The sequence below is a fragment of the Limulus polyphemus genome, unplaced genomic scaffold (genome assembly GCF_000517525.1).
Source record: "Limulus polyphemus unplaced genomic scaffold, Limulus_polyphemus-2.1.2 Scaffold1088, whole genome shotgun sequence".
NCBI lineage: Eukaryota > Metazoa > Arthropoda > Merostomata > Xiphosura > Limulidae > Limulus > Limulus polyphemus.
In genome coordinates this window covers 91,436-108,919 of record NW_013666698.1, presented here as the reverse complement: position 1 = coordinate 108,919, position 17,484 = coordinate 91,436, and the positions used below count along the sequence as shown (strand labels likewise).

The 17,484-nt window shown below is 37.0% G+C and overlaps 1 protein-coding gene across 7 annotated transcripts in view; it reads right to left on the bottom strand.

Annotated features, from left to right (window-relative positions):
- Nucleotides 1-830: 830 nt before the first annotated feature.
- The window catches only part of LOC106462070 (HD domain-containing protein 2-like), a 107,491-nt gene continuing 90,837 nt past the window's right edge, over nt 831-17,484 (bottom strand). For 4 of the 7 annotated variants that reach the window (XM_022389205.1, XM_022389203.1, XM_022389204.1 and 1 more), the window contains exon 7: nt 833-1,438. In XM_022389205.1, coding sequence (XP_022244913.1) covers nt 1,311-1,438 — 128 coding nt within the window. In that variant the 3' untranslated portion in view covers nt 833-1,310. Of the gene's footprint in view, nt 1,439-17,484 lie in introns of all 7 variants that reach the window. The other 3 variants (XM_022389201.1, XM_022389200.1, XM_013921952.2) reach the window with 3 other exon arrangements.

Sequence of the window (17,484 nt, the reverse complement as noted above, 5' to 3'; positions counted from 1 at the left end):
TTTTGTTTTATAGTTTAAGCAGTAAATAATGGATGAAATGCCAAAGTCGAATATTTCTTTTAGCTTTAATAATTGGTATTATACTTCCTCTAGCAATTCTTTCATCTAGTTGGATCCTAAATAGAATTCATATCATCTATAAATTGTTGATTTGCAATATGCCTGTCAGCTGTAGCTTTTGATTTACTATAAGCAATATCATGTTTCTTACATGCTTTATGGACAGCAAAAAGAAAACCCTGGGAAGTACTATATTTCTCGTTTTTCATGTGTATTCTTTACTTATCATTATAAAAGAAACTAAAATGTAAAAATTATAAACGTATTACATTTGATTAGGTAAGGTAAAGAAAAAAAAAAAATAACAATAATAATAAAAAACTTTCAGGAGTTACATTCACAAGAGTTCGTGCATTATGTAATTTGATAAAGTGAGCTATGTGTTTGCCAAATGGTTTACAGTTTGTGTGGCAGGATTATTATTTAGACATGGTTCAAAGGACAATAAATTAATAATCTTTAAACAGAAAGAGATGTATACTGTTATGAGCTTCAAGCTATTTAGGATAAGCAAGTATAGTTTCATGTTACAATTTGAAGCCATTTTAGAAAGAAAGAAAAAAAGGTTAATTTAGATTTACTTCATATTTTGTTATGGTGGTTACAAAGTTAATCAAATTAACCAACCCTGCATAGAGTTAAGATAGAGAAAATAACAGATAAGATATAAAGTTTTAATGAAAAAAGCAATTGAAATTTATTTAGGAGGTTTTGAGATTATGCAAATGAAATTTGATAATTTTCAGATGAAGAAAAGTATTTTTAAATTTAACATGAAAATCTCTTTGCACTCAAATCAATCAATACTTTGACTTCACACAATCACAGAGAAATTTGTAGTAAAAATAATGAAAAATTCTGATCTTTTGTTTACAAAAGACAATGTTTACTGAAAGCTTGTGAAAATACACAAAACATATTAGAAGTTATAGTATGAAAACTCTTAAAGGTGAATTTGGGGTCAGCATCTTGGTTGAATTTGACTGAGCCAATAGTGAGAGACTTAAGTAAATATTTTTTTCATTTGTGCATTTGAGCAAAATCTTATTTACCAGTCCCATAACTGATGAAAATATATGAACACAACTACTATATTAACATAAAAATGCGCATTGTTTTAAATCATTATACAACTGTAAATGCTGAGAAACATTTATCTGGGGCAGTTTGGAATTGTAAACAAGCATACTTAATGCAATATTAGTTCAGTTTTGATGAAGGAAATAAGATATAAATATTTATCTATTAAATTATTCTTGTAGTTTTTTTACATAACCATTGTTAGGAAGGCTTCCATCAGATCCATCATGTGGATGTAAAGTTCTCAGATTTTGAAGTTCCTCCATCCAGTTATTAACTTCAGCAGAATTGAAGCTACCTGAAAAAATAAATGCAAAAAGTAGCTGTGAGAATATTTGTTAGAATTTTCTTGAATAAAAAATTTATTTCCAATAATACGTACCTCGCATGCTTCAGACTTTTATACCCCACTTAGTTGCCCTTTGTGATCTTTGTCTCGTGATACTCTCCACTTATGTCAATGAGCCCTCTATCCTGGTACTGTATATAAGCACATCAATCAGATAATGTTATTACTTTTTCGAGACTGACTCAATCCCAGTCTCTAACACCAGCTCTTAGTGGGGAGGAAGGGTGGGAGAGTGTGAAAGGAGGTAAGTATTACTGGAAATACATTTTTGATTTAAGAAAATGTTAACTTCCAAAACATACTTTCCTCCTTCCACACTTACAGCTAGAATCCCACATTGATAAGATGGAGGAGGCAATGAGGGCATTATCCATACAGAAAGTGTCTGCACAGATCATGGATGTGTCAATAGAAGGTTGGCACTCTAGTGCACTACATCCAGAACAGGTATGCTCTTCACCCAGAACTTAATTCATGTACAGTATATGGAATTTTACATGATTTGTCATTACTAATGGCCAGGCCCCAACCAGAAAGTAGAGATTATACTAGTCAGGGCTGAAATTACAGGGTCATGGTCCCTATATCCCACATTGGTGGCTAAGGCTATTGGACCACAATCTCTCTCTCTCTCTATATATATATATATATATGTATATTTATGAGCTGATCCCAACCTGAAGCCATAGAGTGATATGTTACAAGCCACTGGAAACACAACAAGAAGGTGAGCAACACCAAAGTGGACAAACTTTCTCCTCAACCTGCAGAAGTCCGAATGGCAACACCCCAGGTTTAGAATGAGGAAACAGAACTCATCTGGACTGGAATTATGAACACTTATCCTCACTCTCCAACTGTGTGGGCAAGGTAAATTCCACTTGCCCGTGGAATCATGGGGAGAATGTGGAACAAACTGTGCTCAACCAAGGACACAGGATGGGACCACCCTGTATTCAGAATCACTAAAAGATAGTGGATCTCCTTCCATGAACAATATACTGAACCAATATTAATCAAAAAGAAGGGCTACACTCAACCCGACCAGATTGCTGAGTGTCAAATCTGAACTGGTATTATGAGTAGGCTCCTACATAGGTTGGTGCCTCTCCTGCCGACATCTGGAAAAACAAACATCCAGGGACCCGGATATGAGCGCTCCCAACTTTGCCCTCTTCTCCAAGAGTGGATAAAATTCACTCTTAACACTTTGAGGAAAATCCTCTGTCCACCACCCCATTTACTGGAAGCCGGGTGTTGTAAGGACTCCCTAGCTCCACTAGTAGAATTTGGGGGTAATGCACATTAGGTATCCCTGAGGAACAGTGTAATAGGTGAACCAAGTTCCCTAAATTTTTAAAAGCAAACCAGCCCTGATTTATTCAATCCAATGATCAGCAGGGACAGGCAGGATCCCTTTATGCTTTACTCGTGAAAGTCCATGAGTGGTGGTCCAGCATAGTATAGTAATACCACCTGATCAGCCTCTGTGTGTTCTTATGGAACACCTCATTTCTACAGAGCCTGTTGCAACCTAAATAAAATATATTGGATTTGTGGTTGCTAGTGTGGAATTGCTTTGGTAAAAGCACACCTGCCTGGACAATACTCACCACAGTGTGGGATCCTGTGAAAATGAGGTAAGAGAGAAATGAAAATACCCACCCCGCTGTATAATATAGCAGAAGTGATTAAGATAGCTACAGGGTGTAGATGAAAACCCTCAGATGAAGATACTGCCAGAAAATGCAAGTAATATGAGATAAAAGTATTGAGGGATGCACATACCAGTCTGCACATGTCCTCCAGTGGGCAATTTAAACATCCTGATAAAGACATAGAAATGTGACAAACCTGATTAGGTGTGACTCGCAGAAGATTCCTCACCTTCAAGGAGAGTCCAGAATACAAAAAAAGTCATTGTCTAGCATCTCTAAAAGCATTAAGTGCAGGCAACAAAACCTTCAAGAGCTTCACTGAACATGACAACAATTGAAATCTAATCAGTCATAGAAGTGACAAATAGTGATCAGTTGAATCAGTGTAAAGGATTTAACCCCTTCCCTGTCTGACAGTGTCTTGGGTAAGAACTGGTTTGAAGACATAGGTAGAATGATAAAGTGGTCTGTGAACAAACAGTACAAACCATTCTGGCTATGTCTGTAGGTCAGCAGCAATGGAAAATAAACCTTCAGGTAATAGTGATACATGGCATATGAGAATCAGGTCACAAACAGAGGCTGAGAAAGGACATGTAATGTAATTTTTATATACCATTTAGGTAACTGGAATGGTCATTTGGGAGAAAGGACCCAAAACAACCACCATGGAATTGTCAGAGTGAAGCCTGACAATTTTCTCCTTAATAAGCCCAGACCATGAGGCATTGCCTTTTGAAGAGCAAGAAGGACTAAAATATTGTGCAAGGAAGCCTTGTTATCCATGCATAGACCCTGGAATTCCTAACTGTTGGTATATGAACCCCCATCCGTGAAGCGAGGCATTCGTGAAAACATGGAACTCTGGACAAGGTGGTGGCAAAGGAACCAATATCTTGGTAGTGTCCTGACTTAACAACTCCTCGAGATTGAAGAATGATCCTGATTAAGGACACCTTGGAATCTAGTGAATCAATGATTATGATCCCTTGGTCACATAAAGACCATTATAAAAATCTCATGCTCTCATCCCAAAGACATGAAGGATTCGAGTAATGCTTACATTCCCTAAAGAGAAAGAACCATTTGCGCAGTGGGTGAAGTAAAGATAAGAGTCGAACTTCCTATTCCATAGTGTGAAACCAGATATGAGTCAGCTGAGCCTGACTGAGAGACATTTGAAAAAAAAAATACTCAAACTTATGACATATTGAATTAGAGCAAGAATATATGTTTCAGCTCTGAGAATGAAGCCTGCCTTGGTTGTTTCTGAAGGTAGAATCTGGGTGTGATATTATTACAGTTGATGAGATGGTGCCAGTAGTAACCAGTTATCTATGGAATGGTGTGTGAATAGTGCTATAGAATGGCGGTGATGAGAAAAAACTTGTACAATTTGGCAGAACCCATGCAAAGCTGATGCTAGTCCAAAGGTAAAAACCCTGAGCTGTAGTACTTGACTCTTGTGCACAAAAATCCCAATAGTGCAGGTAGGAGCTGACTACAATGAACTTGGACATCTACAATCCTAGTAAAAAATTTCATCTCAAATTGGGGAATGAGTAACTTGTGAAACTTGGAGAATCAAGGCATTGATATAGATGAGAAAGATCAATGACTAGACATCAATCTCCTGTTTTCTTAAACACAACAACCGACAGGAATAAAATCCAAAGAACTAGCACAACTCACTTATTACCCCCAGACCAACCAAGCTCTGATAGTCCTAGAACTAAGTTCCAAATCCCGTGGATTTGCAGGAGATGGAAACCCTACAGGTTGGATAGATAATAGTGGTGAAGATGTGAACTGAATGACTAATCCTGACTCAAGGACATGTAGTGCTCCAGGATCAGTGGTTTAGGTTACCACATGTCTAGAAATTCTCGGATCCTATCCCCCATAGACCCCAAAGGCATACAATAATCATAGATACCACTGGCGGTGATCTGAACAAGCAGCGGAACCCTTGGATATAGACAGAATCTATTCTGGGTACGAATGTACAGAAGGATTGATGTTGGGGGTTGGGACTCTCAAATATGGGCAGAATTATGACCCCCTGTAGGAGCTGATGAAATTCGAGACACCAATGACAACATGGATGAATGTACAAGCCAACAATCTAACCAATGTGCATGCTAATAATGGTTCCAGCTTGTCATCAATGAAATTTGTGATTCTGAGAGTCTTCCAACAAAGTGTAGTGTAAGGAAAACAAAATGTTTGATTTTAGAGTTGTAAGTCCATAGACTTACCCTGTCCCAACAGGAGATATTGATCTATTCAGGTTAACTACAAAAACTGCATTAGAACTCCTAAATTCGAGAGTAGGAATATGCTTCCTGGCAAGGATAGGATAAATCACAAAGTTCCGACAACTGTGTTGAATAAGGCATAACTTTCCCTTCATTTAAGTGAGAAGTAGATCTCCCTGCATGAACCACAATGTCTGTGGATAGAGGGAAAACTATATATTTGCTTCCAGCCCTTTTAACCATCAAGTAAGGTGCAGGCTCAAAAGCAACTGGGAAAAGACCCAAAACATCACACTCTTGAAGAACCAACCAACAGATTAAATTATATCGCTGAAAGTCTCAACGGATAGTGGACCGATTGTTGTGGGATGCTATAATAATCTGGGAATTTATATTGTAAATCAGATTGCCAAACAGATTTTTTTTTTATTGTGAAAATCAATTAGATAATGTGGAGAATACTCCGCTAATTGTTCCTCTCGCTATTACTAGTTTCCACTAATTGTTCCTCTCGCTATTACTAGTTTCCACTAATTGTTGCTCTCGCTATTACTAGTTTCCACTAATTGTTACTCTTGCTATTACTAGTTTCCACTAATTATTACTCTTGCTATTACTAGTTTCCACTATTGTAGCACTAGGAAACCCATTAGTGATGCTTTGTCGAGAAAAAGTGATAACATTATCCAAAGGAGGTGCTTATAGCCAGTACCAGGATAGAGGGCGCATTGACATAGGTGGACAGTGTCACGAGAAAACTATCGCCAAGGGCAATTAAGTGGAGGATAAAAGACTGGAGCAAGTGAAGAAAAAATTAGAACAATACTTAGATGGGCAAAGGAAGAAACTTTGGCAATCGAGTAGTAGCTGTAAATTTAAGAAGGAGTAGATATGTTTGGAAAAATTATTTCCCAAAATCATTTTAACATTGTTATTGATTTTAATATATACAAAGTTTCTATTATTGGAATATTTTACTGAATTTACTTTTATTGTTAAATAAAGCCACAAGTCCTACTGAACTTAAGTGTTTTAATCATGTACTAAAATAAATACTATGTATTGTAGCTTTCATACCTTTCTGAAATCCAACAGATAGTTATATGCATAACAGAAATGCAAGTTATAGATATATTATGCAGAGAATAATATGAACCCAGACAGCAAAGTAAATTAGAACAAACATAACATACACAATTTTTTATTCACACAATAAGTTTTTATTTAACTAGCCAATTTCCAGTTCATGTTGACTTCAACTGGCTACTGTGACAGAGAGGTCTCAAAAGATTTCAGTTAAGAAGACAAGAGAAAGAATGATGGTATCACACTGTTTTGTCAGACTAAGGCTCTAGTGCTGTATCCCACAATTCTTAGATTACCTAGATCAATGATCATTTTATTATACATGTCTAAGAAAGATGCACCCCCTAGTCATACTAACTTGTACAAAAATTGCTATCATCCCTCAAAATGAGTATGACCAAACTCCAGGAGGGCATGACAGAAACAAGGCCAAGCAGCTATAAGCTCCATGGAGTAATCGTTGTTTGTAAACTTGTCTAAGGTAGAGCATTAGTATAATTTTAATACTTTCCAAGATCTGTTTTACCTAACTACATGTAGAACACCTGAACAAAATATTTAGAAAAATTATCTGAATATACTTTGATATATCCTTCACTAGTTATGATAATTCCAATCAAAGTTCTTTTATTCCCTAGTTGAGAGTTTTGATAGACTAAAACCTTACAATTAAATATCAAAAAGGTCAAATTATTGAATAACTACAAGGTTGTGGATTACAGAAATCACCACCTTAGATTACACGTATGATGCCATTATAGCTACACACACATAAGAAAATGGAAACGTTATTCACACAAAGATTCCAACAGCCAAAATTACAATTCATTTAAACAAAATAAAAACAAACCATAACAAAATGCAATTATAACTTACAATAAAATCAGAATTTAAACAAAATAAATAAAAATAAATTGGAATCTGAGTAATCTGAACTACACAATATTGAAAATAAAATATACATGCTCCCCTTATTCTTTCTATTCTCTTCACATGACTGAACCATCTCAGTCATGCTTCTCTTGCCTTTTCCTTGATTCCACAGCCTCTTGCCATTTCCTTATTTGTTCTCTTCTCTTTCAGCAACACTCCCAAAACCATCTTAGCATTCTTATTTCTGATCTTATCAACAAGCCTTATTCTTTCTTCCTCGGATGTCCAGACATTGGCTCTGTAGAGGAGCACCGGTCTAATCATGGTCTTATACACATTGGCTATAAGGCTGTGATTAGACTGGTTCTCCTTTAGTGTTAGTACTGTAAACTACTTTAGATAAATGCAAAAAGCTAACAAAGTGATACATATTTTATCTGATTTATACAACCTATGTCATTTTTTTTGTATTAGAGAACAACTCCTTACTGTACATCAAAAAGATTGACACAAACCTGCTAGACCATCAGATATAATCTTGCAAAGTGATACAATATAAGTCATGTTGACTTCTGCACAAGACCAGAGGTTAACTTAGAAAGTTCCTACAGGTGATTGTCTACCAACATTTGTCACAATACTTAATCTATGTATTTGGAAGGAAAGAATATTCATGTCAGAGTTTCCAGTCATTATCAACAGTCGAAACTAACTGTCAATTTCTCTAGAACCTTATCTAACAATCTAACATCCTATCAAATTTTGCACAATATGACCTACAGTTATGCCACTAAAACTAAAATTCAACTAAATAAATTGAGTGATTATTGAAAGATGTTAGATTAATGCCTTGCTACCAAATATCATTCTATAGTTCAAAAAGTAAGGATTACAATCCCCATTAAAAGCTGTTAATCTTTAAATTAACCATCAAACCGAACTGTGCAATACTCAAGAGGTTATCACACAACATACTGAAGACATCTTACTACAACTATCACTCTATAGCTACATAAGCAGGGAATGTCATTTCCTTTCATTCACTGATTATCTTATATGTCAGTCAAATACTTAATCCCAGCCATAATGATTAGCAGGTAACCTCAACATCTTAGCCAATCATCACAGTAGATGGGCTGCTCCTCTGCTAGCATTTCCTCATCTAAGTCCTCTCAGACAGTCAAGTATATGCTGCCAGTCTCTTTCTGCTGATCAGCTGTTTGAAAATATGTTCTATTCATCAGAGTCAATCTACTTCTCTCCTGATTCCTAAAAACCCGAGATCTTTAAGGGCTAATTGGTTATGTAGATTATAAACTTGTTGACCATTTTAACTCGAATGAACATGAGTTGTTAACAGAAAATGGGCCAATGAAGCCAAAACAGAGTTGCTTATGCACTGCTGGCATGTACTATAGCCAAATCCAGCAACCAGTCTTAAACCTTCATTCCATCACTGTTTTACCATAACAACAAATATTGCTGAATGCAGACATTCCACTCACTGGTAGCTATACTTTTCAGCCAAACATAAGGAGATTTGAAGAACAACTAGTTGACTACTATACAGTTGCATGTAATGTCACCATGACATATGGTATGTGCTCATCCCAATTAGTTCAATCAAAGTTCCCAAATTTCACAAGCATTCACATCACATTCTGTACTGCCCATTCAGCCAAACAATCAGACTGAGGATAATTAGGTGAAGTATACATTTCATTGCACCTAATACTTGATATAATTGGCTAACACTACCTATTGAAGTTGACCTTTGATCCAAGTGGCTCTTTTTACATGTTCCAAATCATGTTATCCATTGTTCAGCATCCACATCTGTGACAGATTATATTAATATGTAAGCCAATGGATAATTTTCATCTTACTGAAGTAATCAATATTGACCAACACATACCAATTACTATTCTCAGGTTTGAGCAAAGGCCCAGCTATATCTAGGACAGTTCTCTCAAGAAGAGAACCTACAACCTTCTGCCAGAGTTCTCCCTAACATGGCTAGTTTGTTCCAATAGGCAGCACATGTAGTGCAATGCATACACCACTGCTCAAAGACTTTAAACACATGCCACTTGATTACCAAGTTCATGGTTCTTTGAATAAGCTACTATGACAATGGTCAATTTGAATGGTACTTGAATGCAATAGTCATCTTGCAACAGTTTATGGAACCCTATAAAAAGTGATCTGGTAAGCCATAGTTCAAGTATACTTCTGGCATCATTGTGAGTTTATCTCCAGTTGCATCAACAGAGTAGCCATGGAATCTGGGCTAGGGAAGATATGAAGCCATGGCAATTGCACCATGATACTTTGCAACTTCTGCAGAAGTGGGGCTGGTAGTCAACACTTTGGAAACATCATGAATTCTGGAAGTTGCTTTGGAGCAGAGTCCAGCAACTGCTGGTTTCATCCTCTGCTTGAAAAGTGTTGACACAGAAGGTTACCTCCAACAGAGATGAAATGTCTTTGAGATTCATGTCCTGCTACATGAGTTCACTTGACAACCATATGATAAACTTATCAAATATTACCTCAATTCATTGAAATATTTTGCTATACAACCTACTTAGATCATCCATATAAGCATTCAAGTATTCAAGAGGCCTTCATCTATAAGTTATGGCCATATGAAATTCTCAGTTCCCCACAAGATTGAATCAGCAGTGCAAGTCACTGGCAGCCATGTCCTAGCTATCAAGTCGCTCCTTGTCCAAGCACTCTTAAATTGTCAAATAACAGACTTTCTAGATTCACCATCATATTTTTTACCACCTATCCCTGAGTACACTTATTCCAAGCAATAATTTGCATGAAATGTTTGAAGAAATGATCCAAATCCTCTGGTTGGTCAATCTGTTACTTACCACTAGCTTCTCTACCTTTATGCAGCTGAAATGCTGTCAACATTTATTTTTTATAGAAGCCAATTGTTACAACAGTAGTTGTTACGGTGTGAATGCCTTTTTCAAGCCTGAAAGCATGATTATATTTAACAATACTTTTCATAGACATTAGTGTTAGGCCTATAATATTTTTAATGCTACTATCTTTATCTAGTCCCTTAGGGATTTTCTAGAACTAAAAGAGTGTATAATAATAGCATTTCAAACACACCATGTTTGACATATTCATTTCTGATGATGCATTTCCCTCAATTCAGAGCTCATCAGGGTGGCTGGGACACAACAAACACATCATTAAACAGTTAAATAAATGGTAAAACAAAGGAAACAGTTATGTCTTCAATGTTAGTATATTCATTTACACATTTTTATCTATTAATTATATCCATAAATAAATAAAGATGCATAGATATTACACAGACCAACCTCTTGGAAGAGATTTTCTCCTTAATGAAAAGAGCTTCTTTGTATTTTATATCTAAAAAGCTTTCACATTTTGTTACAATTTTTCGAATTTAAATGGTTGTCCACAGGTAATCAATGATATTGCATTAAAGTTATTTTATATGTGTATCTTCCAATTTACTTCTTCACCTTGAGACATTGTTGTATCACATTATTTTGTCTCATGTAGGTTTAGTTTTACTGTGTTTCTTTCTATATATTATCATTTGAATTTTAGATATTATAACAGTGGACAGGCAGATATTGAAACAACATCAATAAAAATTTTAAAATCTAAAAGCAAAACAGCTAAAATGGGATAGAAAAATGTATAAAAATAAATAAAACAATGTGAAAGATTGGTATTTACGTTAAAAAATAAATTACTCATACATATACTTCGTATCACATTTTTTTGTCTCATGTAGGTTTAGTTTTACTAAATTCATATTATCATTTGAATTTTAGAATGGTAACTCTTGAAGATTATGCTTTTATGGCCCATTCAAACCATACCTTGTGTGCTCACCTACTCAAACTCAAGTGGTCAAAACTAGCAGTGGGAAAGGGGCACCTGTGATAAGTATCCTTTTTTCTATCATCAATCTCTACATGTCCTATGTCAGCTGCAGAAGGAAGGCACTGTATGAATACTTATATAAACCTCTGTCAACTGTCAGCAATTGCAGGCCTTTTACCTGCTGTGGGAGCAGGGTATGTGAGTGATACGTCACTGATGCATATGGAGTGTTCACCTCAACTTTACCATCAGTCTCCATGGGCCCCATGGCAGCTGTGCGAGGAGGGCACTGTATTATGTATACCACCACTTGACCATAAGTCTTTACGGGTCACATGCCAGATGCAAAAGTGGGTGGTTTTTGTTTGTCAGAATAATGTGGAATGGACCTGTAATAGAAATACTATCATCCCACAAGAAGATTGTGATGTATCATAGGTAGATATGTGGGTTGACCCTCACTATACTCCGGTGTCACCCCAGCCCTACTTCTCACTTGTTCTAGCCCCAGTGGTTAGGTACCAATCAGTGAGGATTCTCCATGGTTCACCACTCTAGTGGCTGGGAGTTGGGATGTGGCAAGGGCCTCCTATGTTCAAATTGATGAAAATGGGAGACCCAGAAAATATGCCCAGATCCCCATCAGTCCAGAAAGTTCTTTTAATGGAGACAGTGCAATGGGTGGCTGTGAAGCCCTATTTTTAAAATAAACTAATTCTAGTCAGAGAAATAGGCATAAACATCACTATGGTTCTGGCTTTTTATATGATAGTCCATGGAATGAGTACAGTCTTGATTGGACAGGAAAAGTAATATAGATAGAAATACCACAATGAAACCTCAGGTGGTCTTGCTGAACACTCCATCTCACAGTGGGCACTTGCAGAGCCAGGGAAAGTGACAGGAGTGCTTTCTATTATCATGGCTCGAGAAGAGCATCAAAGACTGTGAAAAAAGTAGTTAGAGAATGTTTTAGGAGACAAATTTAATGAGAAGAGACACTAAAAGACTTCTGTTTGTCCAACCATAAAAAGGTACATACTGGATGGAAAATCAGGTGGGTCCATTCTGAAGGGTGGAAAAAGAGAACCCAAATGAGCATAGAGAACTGATAAAGTAAGAAGAGGCATGTGAGAAAGATATGACCACTTAACCATTTTACAGAAGGCTAGAGAAAGAAGGACCTATCAGGAACAAAAAAAAATGTAACTGGAATTTAAGAGAATTGGAGAGAAAACCATGGCATAGACATCTGACCAACAGCAACCACATACATAAAGAAGGAAGACGTGTGTCCAGGGAAAGATGATACATCAAACACGTTATTAGAACCACAGTGAGATTCCAGTCAGATAGAGGATGGCAGTTGGGTCTGTGGCAGCAGGATAGGTTGAAGGTGGTAGAAATGTCACCCAATAGCCTACGATGGAAAATAGAGACAAGCAACAGTAGAACATATGTTACAAAGCAAAGTGGTCAGAGAGGAAATGGTGAAGGAGAAACCAATGATGATAAAGATGTCATGTACAGTGGTACCCAGAAAAGGAAGAAGGGTAATCAGAGTGGGAAAATAGGAAGGTACAGCTCAAAGAGTGATGGACCAGACAAATCTTACATGTGAAGATGAAAGGATGTTGCTCCCCAATGAAGATGGACATGTGAAGTTAGATCAGATGGAATGGTATGTAGGGAAGGGAAGGGGGAGTTGGATGAGAAAAGATGGATTATGGAAACCAAGATTGGGATTGCCAGTGAGAGGCTACCAATAGGATTCTGTAAGAGGGGTTCCAAATCAGAGTAAACATCTGTGCATCCGACATGACTAAAGACATAGACAGCCAGGGCTAAGGGATGAGGTAAAGAGAGATAGACCAGAGATTAGAGAGAGAGGATGATTGGTTTTGAGGGGTGTGGCAAATGGAATTATTTGGGAAGTAGTAAGTTGAAAGTAGATCAACAGAGCATGTGTAAGTGGAGAGACCATTCTGTATGTAAGACATGGTCTCATCGAGAAATACAGCCTGTGACAATATTCAGTGAACCTGGAACATGACCAGTTATGGAACTCACCTGAATGGAATGGGCATAAAAGAGGAGGTCTAAATTCAGGAGGCAGGGGACCTGGAGTGTGTGTCCCCTTGGCAGTTGATATGAGACAAGACAGTGGCTCTAACCAGTGGAAAGAATTGTGAGGAAGCTTAATGGACAACAAACAGATTGAAGACATGATAACTAAAGAATGCTCCTCCAGGGACCAAGAACCAAAAGTCAGACTGATATTCAGAGATGCACTCTATCCTGAGAGAGAAGCATCCTTAAATAGGTGAAGGTCTAGATTGGGAGGAGATAAGACAACACTGGAGGTGGTGTTAAAGAGGTCTAGCAACCAAACAAGATCCTCCAAAGTAGAAGAAGGGAGGTGGATTTGCGAGGTTGTTGGAACCCTGCACATTAGAAGATACATACATATGCAGCCAGGTGGAAACAAAGGTTCCACAAGATACATGGTTTCAAAGGAGAAAGTACTTCAAGTGCAGAAAATAAATGTTACGTATGAAACATGGTGACTAGACATTATAGGTCTAGTAGGTTAATGGGAGAGGGTTACCAAGTTGAGCTGAAGGGAATTACGAGGTGAATGAGAACCAGGGTTAGGATGAGGAAGGATTAGAAAAATTGACATGCCACCTCAAATGACCAGTCTTGAAGAAAAAGAGAAGTGAAGCTGGGAGGATTATACATGTCAACATAAAATGGATCACAGGCCCAAAGCATGAAGAGGACAAGCAAAAACCTGCATAATGCAAAAGAAAATGCAGGGTGACTGACACTATACCAAACAGAAAAGCATGGAACTAAATATGTGATCCAGGTGAATGAATAGTGTTATATATATACACGACTGTTTTAATTTAAGTACAGCATGAGTGTTAAATTTAGTTTTCAACTAGCCAGTTGCAGATAATTCTGTCTGTGTTGCCTTAGAAAGCTGAAGTGATGTCTGAAATCATGGAGAGTGAACATGTTTAGAGTTACTTATTTGGCAACCTTGAGAATCTGTTAGAATATTCATTCATGCCCCAAATCACTAAGGATGTTTACCTTTTACCTTGACATAGTGTTCGATATACATGACTATGATAGTTTATTGCAGGTTTGTTTATGTAGCTGTGTACAAATCATATATTGTGTATTTCAATTGTTGTGAATTGGTGCTTGTTGTATTATTGCGTTATGTTACTAGAAATTTCTAATGTTTTCTCGTTGTTTCAATTTAGTATTGCATCATATTGTAGTGAAGATTGTAGAACGTTCAAGGCCTCTGTCAGTCTATAAATACATGTACAAAATGTAGTTCAAATAAGTTAAGATAAAGCAAATTAGTAAGAGGTACAATCAAATAGACCTAGACTGTGTGTTTGTGAGTTTTGCCATAACAAGTGTATATCGGCAATTTTAAAGTGAAATTACTGCAAATTATACTGTAACAACAGGGTAGAGAAGAATAATTTGTCTTGTCAACTGTGTTCTGAAGTAAATGAACAAACCTCTGTGGACTTTTGATGAAAAGAGACAACTGTTCAAAGCTCTGGATAAAACTGTGGTAACCAACAGTGTAACATAAGTACTTTTATCATCAATTGAGCTCTAAAGTAACTGAATTGTGTGGACTTTGACAAAAAGAGATGATTATTTAAAGCTCTGGATACAACTGTAGTAATTAAATGTGTAATGAAATTGTATATACGTTTGACTTGTTTTAACATAATATTTTAAAACAAGTGGATTGTGTGCTGTTTATTTATTGTTGAAATTTATCACCAACAAGTCACATACACCTACTGTAAAAATCAGACCCATAAATACATCCATACCTAAAAACTTGACAAATAGAAGAAAACCCCATGAGTTGCTTGGTATGTAGAGAATGCCATCTGAAACATAAACCTTGGTCACCCACAGGCCAGGCTAAAATGACCAACAGAGGGAGAATTCACAATCTGTTATTGTGTGAAGACCAAGAAACAACAGAGGGAAAGGAGGCTGATAATTGAAAGCCATTCCCCAATCTTTAGGGGGTGAGTACATTCAAAGGAGCCAGGAACCCTAGGAAGGGGTAATTGTCCCATAATTCCAACCCCCCCCCCCCTTCAATGTGATGTCTAAGGTATCAGGATCAGGTAGGAGAGGAATGGAAGACAGATGGGACAAAGAGGTGGAGGGAAGAAAAAGAGAGTAAGCAGAACAAGAAGTGGAGAATGGATGTACACAGGACATTAGAGAAGGTTTTGTTTGTTTTGAATTTCATTCAAAACTATATGAGGATTATCTGAGCTAGCCATCCATAATTTAGCAGTGATAGACTAGAGGAAAGGAAGTTAGTCAATACCACCCATTGCCAATCCTGGGGCTACTCTTTTACCAATGAATAGTGGAATAGACCATCGCGTTATAATGCCACCATGGCAGAAAGGGTGAGCATGTTCAGTATGACAGGAATTTGAACCCATAGATTGCAAATTGAGCATCCTAATCACCAGGCCCATTGAACAGGGAATGGAAAAAGGGCTAGAATGAGATACAGAATTTGTTGGTCAAGATTGATGGTGGGCAGCTGAAGCCAGAGATACCATGGATTTAGGGACACCCCCAAATTTTTCCAAATGAAGAGAAGAAACAAAGCAAAGGTCCTGGGGAAAGGTGTAAAAGAGAAGGACTTGATATAGAAGGATACCCTTCCCATAAAATTCCAACAATGCAATGAATATAAAGAACTTGCGAAGAAAGGCTTATTGAAAAGCAAACTGGAAAAGTCAAAAGACAATAGAGTAAGAGAAATAACTGTACGTACCCAAGAAATAAGGTTAAGAAAAACAGAAGAAGTCTGAGGATGTCACTTACTAGACAGAGTAGTTAAGAAAGGTTAGTGAAAGAGATGGGAGCAGAGGGTCCCAGCTGCATAATGGACCCCATCATATGATGGAAGATGATCGTCATGTCTTCCATAAGAAAAGAACTTCCAGCAGAAATGGTGTGAATTTATTCTGTGTGAGGAGATTCTTCACTCACATCAACTTTAGAAATATTCATATTAAGTTGTTAATTCATATTGTGTTTAATAAACTCAATAATGTAAAAATTGAAATTTTAGGAAAATTTGAAAAAAATTGCAAATCTCAGTGAACTCAAAAACACACCAGTCCACTACAGTGCCAAGGAAGAAAATGAGTATTTGTGAGGTGAATGTAGAGGGAATAATTGCAAATGGAAGTGTATCACACTCCTATTGATGGAGGGTCCTGCTGCATGAAAGTTCTGCAGCAGTGCAAATTCACATGAGATAAGGTGGGAGTTTTCACAAGGCTGGTGGCAAATCCATTTGGCAGAGCTCGTGAACTCAAGAGGAAAAAAGCTATCTGTGTGAAAAGGTGAGGTATCGTTTTGGAATTTAAAATGTACCTTAATCTTTACAGCAACACAAACTGCATTTCAGTTTTATGAGGAATGGTATGATTGGATTGAAGGAATAAGAATGGAAAGTCCATTAACACCTGTTCTAGTTAAAATCTTTATGAACAGGCTTGATTATAAAGTTAAAAGTATGATTAATTTAAGATGATTTGTTGTCAGATATGTTAATTATACATTTGTGGGCTTTGTTTCTGGACAAATGGTTGAACAGTTTTTAATATTTTTAAATTCATTCCATCCCAATATTAAGAATGGGGGTGAATTATCTTTTCTTAATGTCATAGTTAGTAGGGTTAATAATGCTTTTAAAACAAAAGTATTTAGAAAGATTGTTTGTTTTGAATTTTGTGCAAAGCTACACGAGGGCTATCTGTGTTAGCCATCCCTAATTTAGCAGTGAAAGACTAGAGGGAAGGCAGCTAGTCATCACCACCCACTGCCAACTCTTGGGCTACTCTTTTACCAATGAATAGTAGGATTGGCCATCACATTATAATGCTCCCACAGCTGAAAGGGTGAGCATGTTTGGTGGGATGGGGATTTGAACCCGCGACCCTCAGATTACGAGTCAAGTGCCCTAACCACCTGGGCATGCCATACCATTTAGGAAGAAAACACATACTGATCTTTAATTAAATTGGTCATCAGCTCATCACAAGTCTCAAAAAATAGGGATTATAGCACTACTGGCTACAACATAAATTAATTGCAGCTCAAAAAAGAACTGGATGAAGAATTATATTATCTAGAAGATGTATTG